This window comes from Loxodonta africana, chromosome 13 (genome assembly GCF_030014295.1).
Source record: "Loxodonta africana isolate mLoxAfr1 chromosome 13, mLoxAfr1.hap2, whole genome shotgun sequence".
Classification (NCBI taxonomy): Eukaryota; Metazoa; Chordata; class Mammalia; order Proboscidea; family Elephantidae; genus Loxodonta; species Loxodonta africana.
This window is the reverse complement of record NC_087354.1, coordinates 88960449-88977535: the sequence shown is the minus strand read 5'-3', so window position 1 is coordinate 88977535 and position 17087 is coordinate 88960449. Positions and strand designations below refer to the sequence as shown.

Here is a 17087-nt window from a genome sequence, read left to right as displayed (position 1 = left end):
TTAACCTATTGCTCCACCCAGGGGCTCAGGTAAATCCACACACCTCCTAATTTAGTGCTCTATGTCACCTTGGACATGTTATCAGGAGGGATCAGTCCCTGGAGAAGGACATCATGCTTGGTAAAGTAGAAGGTCAGCAAAAGAGAGGAAGGCCTTTGAGGAAATAGACTGACACGGGGGCTGCAACAAAGGGCTCACCTTAGCAACAGCTGTGAGGAATGCACAGGACCGTGCAGTGTTTCCTTCTGTTGTACATAGGGCTGCTGTGTATGGGAATCAACTCGAGGGCACCTAACAACAATAACAGATCACCTCTTCTGCTGCCTTAGCAATTCTGAGTCCTTGACAATACTAATGCCACTTTGTTTTCATCTAAAGCTGTATAAATTACATAATGCTTTTGTAACACAAATTATGCAAAGAATCAGATATTTACTTTTCTGTAAATCTTAGAGAACCCTGCCCCACTGGCATTTAATCAGCTTGTATTTTTAATGTTTTTGTTCTGGAGTGCCTTAGATAACGAAGTCTACTTTAAATAACAATAATAATAATAACAATATTTTACATATCAACTCCTCTTGTTCAACACAGAGGTTTATAAATTATGTTTTATTTTTCACTTCCACTCTTTATTATCATGCTATCTTGTCATTCTGTTATTTTAGAGAACTCATTTTTTTTAACTCCACTAATTTAATATAAATGGAGCCTTACTGTATATGTATATAACCCACTGCCGTCGAGTCAATTCCGATTCATAGCGACGCTATATAAAAAACTATATATATTTATCTATGTATCCGTGTGTATTTTGTCTTTGACTTTTTTTGTTCATTTTTTGGATTACTTTTAAATTTGGGTGAGAATATGTGTGTTTGAATTCTTGGAGAATAATTAAAGTTATAAATGAAATATAGGGCAGGGTTTTCTGAAGGCAAAGGAGAGAAGATGAATCTTCGAGGGTCAGAGATAAGGATGAGAAGGTAGGGTAGGGACAGAAATTTGTTGAATTGGATGCAAAGAAGATGGACATGCTTATGCCAAGTACCATTAGGAGTCTCTGTGAATGACACAGGGTATACTGAGAATGGGGTATGAAGAGAAAGATGAAGGAAAGATGGGAATTTTGAGCTTTGAGGGCTAAGTAGTTCTGATAGGTAAGTATTAAAATATATAAAATTCAAAAAGTTCTATTAGAAGACAAATGAATAAAGTCATCTGTTAGACTTAATTATGTTTAGTAAATCAGGTACCATCAACACTAGCTCAAAACTTGCACCATCATAGTAATATCTTGCACTACTTTAAAAATTTGAAAGAGAGCTCATAAAATATGTGATTAAGTATGTAAATTACCCAAAGGAAATTAGATAAATTCTAATTACGAACTAGAATTGTCTTTTTCCTATTGACTCTTATCCTCATTAGTTCTAATATGTTATTAATTCCACTCACTCTAAATGCTAGTATACATTTCTATAAAAATTGATTTAATGAAACTCTTTGATACATCTCTGGAAATTTTCCTCATCAGAATGTATTATCTTAATCTTATTTTGCATCTCTGACATATTTTACCTTCTCTTTTATCCCATTAAATGCCTAATGCATGTATAAAACATCCGTCCATGACTCCCATGCACAGAAATAAATATTAATTTATGTAATCTAAAAAAATAAGAGTACCATAACAAAATGTGACCTAATAGACTATAATCAGAAATAATGACATAAAGTGAAGTGAAGAAACCTCAGGGCGACTGTCAGGAAACTTTTAATGGCTTTGTAAAAATGATTGTAAATCTGGACAGAGGTGTCTTATGGGGACAGCATAGAAATAGGAAATAATTCCCAACAGAGCTGTTTCTTTTCCTGTTGAATAGTTTTGCAACAAACAAAAGGGTGGAAATGGCTCCTGGTTCAGCAGTTGTTTGGCTGACAGTTCTGTGTCAGGTCACTCACACTTTCCATTATTTTGGCAGATTTTGTTGGTAGCTTTTACACAATTGCAAAGATTTCATAAACAGTTTTCCTGTACTCAGAGACTTTCATCAAGCTCAAGTCCCACCTCTTTATGCCTCTTAAGTATGTATTTCGTATACCGTACTTTTACTCAAAAAACACAAGCCTTCTACGTTTGTTTGCCAACCATGCCCTCCCTCCAGGACATATTTATATAAGTGTACTATACAAATTTTTTTACAGCAACATATTAAGAAGTTGCCATAGCAGCGCTTACAAAAATACCTCATGAGGGGAGGGCATGGTTGGCAAACACACAGATGGCCTGTGTTATTTATGTAAAAACATGGTACTGTTTGTTTCTCACAAAACAGGTTCTTGTCAAAGATATATACCATACTACTGAAGAAAGAATTTGGACATAGAATATAGTGTTTACTAGGAACTGGTGAACGAAATCACAACACTGTATTCTGGGGCTGTGCTGAGGAGAGATTTCTGCCTTCAGGTGCTATGGATAATACACAGGTTGACTCCATTGGTAGTTATCATATATAATTTTTTTTATACATTCTATGAAATAAAGTTAATTTCATAACTCTCAAAGTACCTGAGACATCCATATATTGGGTGTTTGGTTTTCCTGTAATAACTTGTTCTGTTCAGAAGATGACACTCTCATTACACGTCTCTGTCTTTGGTTGAACCTGGCAGCTCTTGGACTGAACCTTAAACATTAATGGGCACTCCAGGCCCTCCCTTAATTATACCGAAGGCTTGGAGAACATGAGCACCTGGCTATTCACTAAGCATCTCATTCCAAAGTGCTCTGATTTTTACATCATTTTCCATATTTGATATAAACAGAAATAGCATCTATTGTATCTGTACTGTCACACATAAAAAGAATTACATTATTTAGGTATTCAGTTTAGTGACTAAATGCCAAATGTATTTTATTTACTGTCAAATATTATCTTCAAATAAAAATAAACTCACAGTAGTGTTGATAACATATGTGTTGTTGATTTTGTTTCATGTTTATTAACTAAAATGGAGAATGGGATCTATGCTGAAGAAAGTATGTTCTTACATAACTAGAGAAACCCTGGTGGCACAGTGGTTAAGAGCTCAGGCTAATAACCAAAACGTCAGCAGTTCCAATCCACCAGCCCCTCCTTGGAAACCTTACGGGACAGTTCTACTCTGTCCTATAGGGTACCTATGAGTTGGAATCACTTGACAGCTATGGGTAGAGAACAAAGAGAGTATTCTAATTTACCTTAGCAGGTAGTGACTGGCATATACAAATCCATGAAATTAGACATCAGCTATCAATTATCAGACAGTGAAAAATTGAAATACTTTTTTTACCATTGTATCATTATCATTATTTAAATATTTATCATTATACATATACTTTATGTGAAATTTAACAAACCTCCCAATTTGTAGAGGATTTTCTAACTGTGAGCAAATTGAGTGAATTAAGAAACCAGTATGTTGTGGGGGGGAGATAAATCTGAAAAAAAATAATATTGAGCTAAGTGACATTTCTCATTTACTTCCACATGTGATATGTCTCCCAGCATAAATCCCAAAGGCTTACGTGTCCTGTCAACGTTGATTTATTCATAAAGTGCAACAAAGGAGGAAAACGTTGTTGTTAGGTGCCTTCCAGTTGGTTCCCACTCCTAGTGACTCTACTACAACAGAACGATACACTGCCCGGTCCTGCGCCATCCTCACGATTCTGGCCTTGTGATTGCAAGAAAAAGAGGAAATAGGGGGTATTTTTGCCCAATTTATGATCATCTGGCACAAACTATACAATCTTCAGCTAGAAGGCAATTCTCAGGTAAAAGAGCCTGGTAACAAGTCTTGGGCAGATTAAAGGATTTTGTTAATTTTGCATATGATAAGAAATTGAGAATGGGTATCAACCTGGAAGAAAAAATATCCATTGTGAATAACTACCTAGTTATAATTTCTCTAAACTTCTGATTCAGCACAAAATAGCAGTTTCATTTAATAGTCTTACTGTGGATTTGGTAGGCTTTGACAAAATATTAAGATGTCCATAAAACCAAACCAAACCCGTAGCCGTCGAGTGGATACGCCAGGAGGGCAGTCATCAATGTTTTGGGAAGCTCTGCGTCTACTTCAGTGTGAAATTCATTTTCTGTAAAAGAAGCTAAGCGGTCTGAGAGATTTTAGCAATAACACTGGATTTCTTATTTATTTCTGAAGTTACTGAATTGTAAACAATTAATGATATATAAACAGTAATGAAGGCCTGTATTCCACAAGAAAAATAAATGAAAGCTTGATGAAATGGAATTTAAACTGATCTCAATCAAATTGAGTTCTAATCACATTTAATGGCTCAAAATATACTCCATATATCAGTTTATTTAATTAAACCCTTTATATTTTACTTTTATTTTTAGTGCTCAAAGGAGTGAAGCATCAATCATTGATTTTATCCATAATAGTGATATCTGTGTTTTAATTAAAAATTTTCATTCATCTTTGGTTTCTTAAATTACAGGAGGAAGTCTGTCCCAAAGCTGAGGGAGATGAAGTTCAGAGGTGTGTGTGGGCCTCGGCTGTCAACGTCAAAGACAAGTTCATTTACGTTGCACAGCCAACTTTGGACAGAGTTCTTATTGTTGATGTGCAGTCCCAAAAAGTTGTTCAGGTACTAATGATTTTTACTTTTAAAAATAAATCTTAAAAAGAAAAAAAAAAAAATTAGGTTAATGCAATAGTTCTTACCTGGTAGCTACTATATGGTCTGTCCTTTGAATATCATTGATAACTAATTTTATTACTTGGAGAACTAGAAAATTTGTACTTTTTTTGCTCGCTCTACTCTCATTTTGTTCCCTGAGCTTTAAGAATTAAAGAAGTAATTTAAGTAATTTTGCTTTCAAAAATTAAATTTATCAGCACATGGCAATATTAAATTGAGTAGCTCCACACAATTCACCACCATGGTTGCTTGCTCTGTCTAGAGCGAGAAGCTCAGTTAGAGGTAAGTGAAGATATTTTAAGCTATCATGTAAAAGTAAGGGTTAAATCTTTCCCATCTAGTTCCTAACAATGTAGAAAACAATAAAAGGCTTCACTAAATATTTTCAGCTCAGTAGCCTTTACTAAAAAAAAAAAAAAAAAAGACCAAACCTGTTACAGTCGAATCCGACGCATAGCAACCCTGCAGGATGGAGTAGAGCTGCCTCGTAGGTTTTCCAAGGACAGCTTGTGGATTTAAACTGCCAACCTTTTGGTTAGCAGCCTAGCTCTTAACCACTGCCCCACCACGGCTCCAGCCTTCACTAGAAAGTATTAAAACAAGTCATATTTACACAGGTCAATAAGAAAATATCTCTAGGAAACATTGCCATGGTCATATTTTCATGATCCCCTGACTTAATACTTATGATCTGAGCCACTACCTCTTTCAGTTCCTGCCAAATTCAAGTCTGCAGCCTGTGTGATTCACTCAAACCCAGCTGCACAATTACCAACTGTCAGAGCAGAAGGTGTGCCTACGCAGTCTGGCTTCAGCGTCTGAGCCCTAGGCTACTGTGGTATATTCCTTCTCATCTCAGAGTAAATACATTCAACATGGTTTCATGAGATATGTATGATCTGTTAAATGGGGGCAATAATTAAATGATCTTACAAAGTTAAAGGAGCCCTTAGTTGTGCAGTGGTTAAAAGCAATCAGCTGCTAACCAAAAGGTCAGTGATTCTACCACTAGCCAGTCCAAGAAAGAATGATGTGGCAACCTGCTTCTGTAAAGATTTACAGCCTTGGAAACCCTCTGAGGTTGCTATCAGTTGGAATGGACTCAATGGCGGTGGTTGGTTATGAAGTTAAGGATTATATGATTTAAAGGAAATAAAGCATTTATAACAGAGCTTCATATATAGAAGTGCTATATACTTGTTTGCTATACAATTTCTGAGGGACACTGGAATCTAACTATTGCTTATATTTACACATGCAATGTGTTTTTTGTCAATATAGGTTTGAAATAGACTCTTGAAGCCATTGTTAGTCCTTCTAATTTTGATTACTGAAAAGAAACACAAAGTTTTACCAAGTAGTTTAAAGTAAGAGCTCCCCATCCCAATAGCCCTTAACAGCTTCATGTGAATTCATCCACCCATCCATCCATCTATCTATCCTGTATAAATTGTTGAGTGCCTGTTATGAGATGTGTTTGGCATCACAAATCAAAGAATGAAAAGTCTTTCTACTAGAAAGCACTGGAACCTGCAGGGTTACAAATTCACAGTGGATGATCCGTCTAATGGTTCAATTTCTAATATGAGAATGAATAGTACGATCATGAATATGAGGATGAATGGCCTTTCTACTAGAGAACTCCAGTGCCTCCAGGGTTACACATTACTGTAGATACCCAGTCTGATGGTCCCGTGTGTAACAAAAGACTCAGTTGTACTATATGTTTCATTTCATATGCTTCTGTGTGGATAAATCAGATACCCACCTTTCTCAGACACTAACTATGAAAAAATGAGGATATAACAAATCACCACTTCTACTTCTCTGTTCAGGTTTGATACCTGTAGCCCATATGCAGTGGTATCACTAGAGGGGTACAGGGGATATAGACCAATACTGGGTGACACTATCAGAGGGGGTGACACCAAAATGACTGTGTATAAAATTTTTGTGCAGTATTTCAGCAGAAAGTTATTTTTTTTAATGTGTTTTAGGTAAAAATTTATAGCACAAATAGATTCTCCTTCAAAAATTGATACACAAACTGTTTTGCAACTTTTGTTGCAATTTCCACAATGTGTCAGTACTCTCCCTCTCTCCCTTTACACCCGGGATTCCCTGTGTCCATTCCTCTAGGTTTCCTGCCCCTTCCTGCCTGCTTGTCTTTGCTTTTGGGCAAGCATTGCCCATTAGGTCCTATATGCTTGATTGAACTAAGAAGCACACTCCTCACATGCGTTATTGTTTGTCTTATAGGACTGTCTAACTTTTGGTTGAAAGGTAGACTTCAAGAATGACTTAAATTCTAAGTTAGCAGGGTGTCCAGGGGCCATAGTTCAGGTGTCCCTACAGCCTCTGTCAGACCAGTAAGCCTGGTCTTTTTTGTGTGTGTGCATTTGAATTTTGTTCTACATTTTTCTCCTGCTCTGTCTGGAACCTTCTGTTGTGATCCCTGTCATAACAGTCAGTGGGGATCATCTATTTCTTCTCGGTCCAGGCTGGTGCAGGCTGTGGTTCCTGTGGTCCATTAGTCCATTGGACTGATATTTTCTCTGAGTCTTTGGTTTTCTTCATTCTCTCTTTGGAACATGATGAGACCAATAGATGTGTTTTAGATGACTGATTCCAAGCAAGCTTTTAAGACCCAAGACGCTGTTCACCAAAATAGGATGTAGAACATTTTCTTTATGAACTATGTTATCCCAATTGACCTGGATGTCCCCCGAGACCATAGTCCCTACCCCTAAGCCCCAGTAACTTGGTCCCTTAAGGTGTTTGGATACGTCTAGGAAGCTTCTGTGGCTTTGCCTTGGTCAAGTTGTGCTGACTTTCCCTATAGTGTGTGTTGTATTTCCTGTTGCCAAAGTTAACATTTGCCTTCTACCTAGTTGGTGATTTCCCCTATTCACCCCTCCTCTCCCTTGTAGCCATCAAAGATTTTTTTTTCTGTGTGTAAACTTTTCTTGAGTTTTTATAATAGTGGTCTCATACAATAATTGTCCTTTTGTGATTGACTTATTTCACTTAGTAGAATGCCATCATGACATTAATCCATGTTGTTAGATGTTTTGCAGATTCATCATAGTTCTTTTTCATTGTGTAGTATTCCACTCTGTGTATGTACCATAATTTGCCTATCCATTCATCTATCTGTGGGCACTTAGGTAGAAATTTATTATTTTTTGTAAAAATATCCCTGTAGTTAGTTTTAACAACAAAACAATGCTAAAACTTTATGCTAATTTACTTAATGAACCTTCCAATGCACTCTGGTTAGAGCTATCATTGTTACCCAGTTACAATGATGCTTCAGGTCACGTGGTTTTTGTCTGTCCTTGATACAAACATCATGCACTGTTGCTGTGAGTGTTTATATAGTTGCTGATTTTGTCAAGTTTTCTAGTGTTTTGGTTACAATATTGTGGTAATTAGTATTTGTGAACCTATATCAATAACATTTTTGAGAATGAGTAGTAATTAAAGGAAAAGAAAGAGTAATATGCAGGAATTACGACTTACAAGTAACATTAGTACAAAAAACACTACTAAGGATTCTGTATGGTCTGGCACTGGAGATGGTCCATAGGGGCAATGACACCGTTAATTACCCCAATGGGAGACACCAACCCTAGTGACAACACTGCCCATGTGTCTTAGTTATCTAGTGCTGCTATAACAGAAATACCACAAATGGGTGGATTTAATAAACAGAAATGTATTTTTTCATAGGTTAGGAGACTAGTAGTCTAAATTCAGGTTGCCAGCTCTAGTGGAAGGCTTTCTCTCTCTGCCAGCTCTGGAGCAAGGTCTTTGTCTGTTTGACCTTCTGCTGCTGGACAATATTCATGTGGCTTCACATCTCTTCCTGATCTCTGCTTCTCTTGCTTACTTGTTTAATCTCTTTTATATTTCAAAAGAGATTGACTGGAGACACACCTTACACTAATCCTGCCTCATTAACATAACAAAAGCAATACATTCCCAAGTGGGATTATAACCACAGCCATAAAAAATCAAAAACTCTCTGGTATTGAGTCAATGCTAACTCATAGTGACCCTATTGGACAGAGTAGAACTGCCCCATAGGGTTTCCAAGGAGCGAATGGTGGATTCAAACTGCTGACCTTCTGGTTGGCAGTAGACCACTTAACCACTGTGCCACCATGGCTCCAAACCACAGGCATAGAGGCTAGGATTTACAACACCTATTTTTGGGTGACACTATTCAATCTATAACATCGTACCATCTGACCCCCAAAAACCCCGTCTTTGCCACATGTAAAACACACTCACCCCATCACATCATCTCAGAAGTCGTAAATCAGCTCCAACTTCAAAATCTCATCCTTTGAATCATCTAAATCAAATATGGGCGATATGTTAGGTATATTCCATTCTGGGACAAAATTCCTCTTCATCTGAGAAACTGTGAAATCTAGAATACAGGTTATCTGCTTCCAAGATACAATGGTAAAAGAGGCACAAGGTATACATTTCATTACAAATGGGATAAATTGGGACAAGAGAAAGGATAATGGGCACGAAGCAAAGTCTAAAACTCAGCAGAAAAATTTACATTAGCTCTCAAGGCTTGAACATAACCCTCTGTTCTTTAGGACAATCTGGGTAGTGGCCCCGAACTCCAGACTCTGGGTGTCGGCCATTCTCTCTGGATTCTGAGTAGAGGCCCTTTGACCCAGAGTTCCAGCTTTGCCTTCCAGATCTACAGACACAGCAAACATGCTCTCTTGGCTTTGGGTGGCCTCCTTCTCCTAGTCCATCTAAATAGTAACCCCGCCCCTTCAGCCCCAATATGCCCTATTCTTCTGTCCCTTGGGCATGGCAGCCCCACCTCCTGAGCTTTGTGCAGTGGCCCCATCCCCCGGCTCATCTTAATGTCAGTCTCACACTCCAGAAGTGAATTGGTGAAGATTCAACCTTTGAAACCTAGGAGGTTTTGACCTCACCCTTTGAGATCCAGGGGACTATGGCCTCACACCTTGAAATCAAGAAGGTCCTGCTTCCTGCACCCCCTTCAACAGTTCTGTTAATCTCCAAACTGTGCCAGGAATGATCCTTTTCTTTTCTTTGAGGACAATGGATGTAGCCCCTTTGGTCTATTTCTTGCCTGTAGAATTCCAAGAGGCAGACAGTATTCTCTCCTTTCCTCTTGTGACTGACACCTTCAGTCTAAGCTGTTGGATTTTCTGCTGTGATGGTGAGTTAGAGCCATCAGTCACAGGCTTAATCTCTTTAGCCACATTCTTGGTAAAAATTCTAGGACATGTGTCCTTAGTTCGTACGACAGAATTTTCTAAATCTTTAATTTCTGTTTCCATTTTGTACTCTTCATTTTTAAGTCCATCTTTTCCCTCTTGGATTTTATAAGTGGCGAGAAGAAACTATGGCCTCTTTAAGATCTTGCTTAGAAATCTCCTCAGCCAGATACCCGAGTTCATCATTTACAAGTTCTACCCTCCACCGAGCATTGGAACAGACAAGTTCTTTGCATAAAAAGCATTTTACTTCCTCCACTGTCCAATCACATGTTCACCGTTTTCTTTTAAAGCCTCACTGGAAGCACATTTAACATCCATGTTTCTGGCAGCATCCTGTTGATGGCGCCACACGTCTCCTCTGAGATAACAGAAACTTTCCCTGTAGCCCTCTGCACTTCCATCTGAGCACTCACCGGAATCACTTTAATGTCCATAATTCTATCAACAGTCTCTTTAAGGCAATCTTGGCTTTTACTATTAAAAAAAAAAAAAAAAAAATTTTAGGCACCTTAAAATTCATCCAGCCTCTTCTAATTACTCAATTCCAAAACACTTCCACATTTTAGGTATTTGTTAGAGCAGCACTCCCACTTCTTGGTACCAAATTCTGCCTTAGTGATCTAGTGCTGCTATAACAGAAATACCACAAGTTGTTGGCTTTAAAAAACAGGAATTTATTTTCTCACAGTTTAGGAGGCGAGGAGTCTGAACTCAGGGCACCCTCTCTAGGGGAAGGCTTTCTCTCTCTGTCGGCTCTAGAGAAATGTCCTTACCTCCTTGAGCTTCTGTTCCTGGGTGATCTTCATGTGACTTAGCATTTCTGTTCTCCCATCTCTGGTTCTGTTGCTTGGTTTTTAAATCTCTATCACATCTCCAAAGAGATTGACTCAAGACACATACTACACTAATCCCGCCTCATTAACACAAGAAAGACGACCCATCCCAAGTGGGATTATAACTACACACGCATATAGGCTAGGATTTACAACACATATTTTGAGGGGACACTATTCAATCCGTAACACCATGCACCACTTCTTTCTCTGCTCCTAGCCACCCAGAGATATGTCAGACCTCCAAAGCTAAAAGGAAATTGTCCCTCAGGCTGCCAAATAGGCAGTTATCAGCTTCAAGTTCAGTTGTCCACAACACCCTCACTTCTGACCAGCTGGCTACAAATTTGAGTGTCAGGATGCCAGCCACAATCTTGGGAGTCCCTCCGGCACTCCCTCACTTCTGATCTGCTGGCTCCCACTACACTTTTGGGTTTAATAATTCACTGGAATGGCTCATAGAATTCATGGAAAAGTTTATACTTGCAATTACAGTTCTATTGTAGAAAAAAAAAAAAAAAAGGATATAAATGTAGGGACCCATAGGATGAGGTCTGCAATGGTTCCCAAAGAGGAGCTTCCATACCACAAAAAAGGGACGCATTATCCATCCATATGCATGAATGGCTTTCACCAACTAGAAAGCCCAAGTAACTTCTGTGTCCAGATTCCATATTGGCGGTTCATTGCCTAGGCATGACTGTGGCCTTATTGTATAGACCTGGTTGATTGAATCATACTCCTCCTGAGGTCAGCTGATAGCAGGTACATGGTGGTCTTTCTAGCTTGCCAGCCCCCTACTCATTAGCACAAACCCTTATGTATGGTATAGATAACAAAGATGACTCAATTACCCAGAAAATTCCAAGAATTTAGAGCATCTTTCAGCAAATAAGGGCAAATACCAAATTACTTTGAGGAAAGTTAAATTCTTTACCTCACATCTTCTATATTTGAGAATTCTGGATTTTGACCAGGTTGTTTTATTTTTATTTCAGATGCAACATAGGTCAAAAAATTTCAGGCCTTCAGTTTAGGATTATCCAAGACTCTTTTGCCAGAAGGCGAGAGTTAGAAGCATATTTTAGGGATAATCATGCTAGTTTTTAAATTCAGTTTTCAAAATGGAGACCTACACTCAGTGAATATATATTTCCTATTAAATATTCAAAAGTGAGGGAATCTAACATCACTTATTATTCATATGACTTCCATCTTCAGACAATGATGTCAAACCTGAAATTAATAGAGAATATCAATAGTGAAATTTGCAAATCCTATGGTAATAATGACATAAGATACTATTTTCAAAGTGCAATTATTACTATAAAATACGAGGAGAATGTAAAAGAACTTATATAATTTTAAAATGTTAAAAATCATGTCATTGTATAATCACAATTGTGGAGGCTAGAATCCAATACTTACATTTCATAGGCTAGGACACGGATCCTTGGTCCAAACGACTCTCCTTATGACCTTGTTTTAAAATAATAATTTTTATTACTCTTCCTAGTCATTACATACCCAAAGGTAATCATTATGTACATTTCTACTTCCATAAGCAAGAACTTCTGTTCCTCAACATTCCATAAGTGAAAATATATATTGGTATCTGGCTTCTTTTGCTATGAATTATGATCATGATGTCATTTTATTTACATGTAGCTATTGGTAGTGTTTTTCTTCATTAATATAGAGAAATAGATTATTTGAATATACTAGAGTTTTTATCCTTTCTATTGTAGATAGACTTTTACGATGGCTCCAAACTGGGACTATTATAAATATTGTTACTATGAACATTTTTATACACTTACTTCTGGTGTGCATACTTACGCACTTTTATTGGTTACGTATGTAGGAGTGGAAACAAGGGACATAATATTGTTTGCAAATGTGTGTGTGTTTAGCTTTTCTAGATAAATAATTTTTTAAACTGGTTGCATTATTTTATACATCTGAAAAGAGTGTATATGAGTTACCAACTTCTATAAATAAGCTGCTGAAATTTTTAATAGGATTTCACTTAATCTACTGATTAGATTAGGGAGATGTGACATGTTTACAATTTTGAGTCTTTTTTCTATATTTCTTCATTGATCATCTTGTCATTTATGATTTTACTTTCAAATATTACACTACCCTTGTATTCCTGGAATAAACATGTGTATTAAAAAAAAAAAAAAAAAGCTCAAATATCCCAGTGCCATAGAGTAGATATATCTTCTAAAAATTAAAAGTTTATTATTGAAATTAAAATGTCATTAGATGTACTAAACAACAATTTAAACAAAGATGAAGGAAGATTAAGTGAAATGAAGGATAGATCTGAAGTAAATACTCAGCATGCAGAGTACAAACGAATATACAAACGAGAACTTAAGAGATAAGGCATGACTAACATGTTCATAATAATCAATCTAGAAGGAGATGATAGAAATAAATGGGAAAGTTAATATTTCGGTTACAATAAGTGAAAATTTCATATAATCACTTGAATTTTCACACCTTAGATTTAGGAAAGACAATGAAAACTAAAAAGAGAAAGAAACAGGTCATACCTAAATGCGCTGAAGTGACACGACCAAGTATCAAAAGGAAGATTTTAAAGTAATGAGAAGGTGGCAACAAATTTCTCAATAGACAAAATGGCCGTCAGGACAGAGTGAAATAATATCAAATGGCAAGTAGAAATAAGACATTCTAAAATTGAATGGCCAGTGAAAAAAATGATTCTAAAACCAGAGCATAATTTCTTGTTGCAGAGACACAGAAACATAGACATTACTCCAACACAAGTGGAAACAGAAAGCAAATGGAAAATTGTTTACTTCAGGAATAAGGAAAATTAACTGAGCAGTGATTTTGGTCTACTAGTGGACAATGAAATTGGTAAAAATATGATCTAATAAAAGATTGTCAATAATAATGAAGGTAATGCCTACACTATAAGGTTGAAATTTTTTGAAAAGGGAAAACAAAGGACAAAAATAGCAAATCTGTCTAAAAATTGTACAGTCATAGCATGTAAGCAGGAAAAGATATGATTTGCTTTGTCACGTGTTAAGGTTTCCTGTATGTTTTGGGAGTGGGAAGGACACACTGATGACCCATACATATGTTAATTATGTTCGTTAACATTTCAAGGGTGTCCAGGGCAAGAATAAAAATCAAATGAACAATTTACAAACAAGTACAGTGGGAAAAGAAGATATAAAAAAGACAAAATAAGAGTGGAAAATTCATGACAAATACAAAAAATTAGAACAAAACTGTAGACTAGAACCAAATATGCCCATAATTACAGTAAATGAGAATGGAGTGAAATAACTAACTGAAAGACAAAAAGAAAAAAAGGTCAGACTGGATAAGTGAAAATCTACATATACACAAATTATGAGATACACCTAAAAAGATAAGAAATTAAACACAAAATGTGAAATTAAAGTCCAGTAACAGATAATGCAAGCAAATGTTGAAAACAAAACAAGCTGATACAGCTGTTAACATCAGACTTTAAAAGGGACTTGAAGACTTTTAAAAAGCATTAAGTTTAAAGCAAGTTATGTGATAATGATGAAGTTGCCGTGAGTCGGCACTGACACCACGGTTACTAACAACAATAAGCGGTTTATGTTATTAGGAATATCTATGAATAAAATCATATATGCATCTAATAATATTGCTTACAACATTATAAAGTGATTATTGCTAGGACTATTAGAAGAAGTTGACATATGATCATACTGGGATTTATTTGCTACTCTGTACTTGATAAATCAACAGACAAAATTAATAATGTATACAGTTTGAACAACACCATTAATGTGCCTGAACAAATGGATTCAAAAACCCCAGTGCCGTCGAGATTAGATACAGAAAATCTTGCATCCACTAACTAGTAAATACATACTGCAAAATACATAAGCAAAAAAATATGACATTTAATAAAAATGAGCAAGAAATATTAATGGTTCTGATCCTCATATCATAACATTAATAAGCTATGGGGAACACCAAAGAGAGTTTAAATGTCATTGAAAATCATGATTAAATATATTGGACCCAGGCAAGACTGTGTTTTGATGGAATTTTCTTAGCTTAAGTTGAACAATAAAATACTAAAAATATTTAACCAGCCAACTTTAGAATTTAGTTGAAAAAAATCAGGATGATCAAAAAGAAATAATATAAATATACAGTGGAATCATCTACAGAAACTAAAAATTGATTTATTAAATAGGCTAATAAAATAAATGAAGCTCTAGGAATTTTGGCAAAGGTCACAATTAGTACTATTAGAATTTTAAAAAAGAACATATAAATACAGTCTACCAGGAAGTAGGAGCCCTGGTGGCACAGTGGTTAAGAGCTCGGCTGCTGACCAAAAGGTTGGCAGTTTGAATCCACCAACCACTCTTTGAAAACCCTATGGGGCAGTTCTGCTCTGTCCTATAGGGTCGCTATGAGTTAGAATCAACTCATCAGCAATGGGTTTGGTTCACTTTTTTATCAGAAAATAAAAAGTGACCAAGAAAATATTAAGGAAATAGTCATGGTAATAAATTTGAAAACATAGTTGAAAAGGATAAATTAACAGGATAGTATAAGTTAACAACATGCCAAGAAGAAATTAAAAAGAAGTAGCTTCATGCTAATTAAATAAACTGGTTTACGAAGACAGAAACAAGATATTCTGTCCCAGTTGGTTTTAGAGGTAAAAGTTCTATCAAACATTAAAGCAACATTTTAACAATTTGACAAGACATAGTAAACTAAACATCTGTATTTTCATTGACTTGGTAATTGATGTCTTGTTCTGCTCCCACTAAGGGTCACTGTGAGTAGGAACTGACTCCATGACAACTGGTTTAGTTTTGGTTTGGGAAGGAGCCCTTGTTTCAGTGGTTAAAGTGCTCGGCTGCTAACTAAACAGTCCGCCGTTGACACCCACTCACTGCTCCGGGGAGGAAGGTGTAGCAGTCTGCTTCAGTAAAGATAAAAACACAGCCTTGAAAACCCTGTGTGGCAGCTGTGCTCTGTCCTCTAGGGTTGCTGTGAGTCAAAACTGACTCGACGGCAAAGGGTTTTGGAATCTACTGAAGCAGAATACCACATCTTTACATCTTTCTCCTGCAGAATTTGAATCACTGACCTTTCCGTTAGAAGCCTAGCACTTAAACACTGTGCCACCAAGGACCCTTGTTCTATAGGGTCACTATTAGAGTAGACTTGATGGCAACAGGTCAGTGGATTACCTGCTCTGGAGGTGAGGCTGTATTCCCCAGTGTCCTGAGGGGTAAGGCTCACTGACAGCAACCTAAGAAGCCAGTGTAGACCTGCAATAATGATTCAGGTTTTTCTCATAGTCTCTGTATATTCCCAGACATTCTACTGTAAAGACAAGTCCTAACCCTCTCTTGATACACCCTGCTCCATGCCACCATTTATCAGTCTTACTGCCCAACTGTCTGTTGATGCCCTCTATTTGAAGAACAGGAAGCGCCCCCCACAAAAAAAAAAAAAAAAAAGATCAGATAGATTCTTAGGGACTTAATCCTGGGAACAAAAAGGGAGAGACAGCGATGTTCTATAGGGGCTCCTCCTGTAACTGGAAAGGTCAATGAAAAGAAAGGGCTTTGAATTATGGAGGCTGCTGAACCCCTTGATGAAATGAAGGAGAGTGGAAGAGCAGCTGCAAGGATTTGGCCTATTTTGTGATAGTCTATTCTATAAAAATTGACTTGGTACATTCAGTCTTGAGGTCTATGGTTGACTGTAAACAGCAACATCAAATGTCAGATATATTCACTAAAATGAATAAAATAAAATAAAATTTGCTATTTTTGAATACATCTAAACTCTTTCCTTGCATCTGTGTGCAATTCAGCCTGTGTACTTCTTTGTATAATGAATTTAATAAGCAACCCTGGTGGCGTAGTGATTAAGTGCTATGGCTGCTAACCAAAGGGTTGGCAGTTCGAATCTGCCAGGCACTTCTTGGAAACTCTATGGGGTGGTCCTACTCTGTCCTACAGGGTCGCTGTAAGTCGGAATCAACTTGACGGCACTGGATTTGGTTTGGTTTTTTGAAGTCTAGTACCTGCTGGGTGAAATAACACATCCTAACGTGTCTTAATATTACCCTGGTATTATGTGAATTTTAGTCCACAGAATTACATGCTTGAAGGTGAATTATGAATATCCTAATGACTCTATTTTTATACTCAAAAATACTTCAGATCTTAC

At 36.8% G+C, this 17087-nt stretch overlaps 1 protein-coding gene across 3 annotated transcripts in view; it reads left to right on the top strand.

Annotated features, from left to right (window-relative positions):
• The window catches only part of FSTL5 (follistatin like 5), an 865385-nt gene that overhangs the window by 735284 nt on the left and 113014 nt on the right, over window positions 1-17087 (top strand). For all 3 annotated transcript variants that reach the window (XM_003418490.3, XM_010598135.3, XM_003418489.3), the window contains one exon: window positions 4517-4666. In XM_003418490.3, the coding sequence (XP_003418538.2) occupies window positions 4517-4666 (150 nt within the window). The remainder of the gene's footprint in view (window positions 1-4516; window positions 4667-17087) is intronic.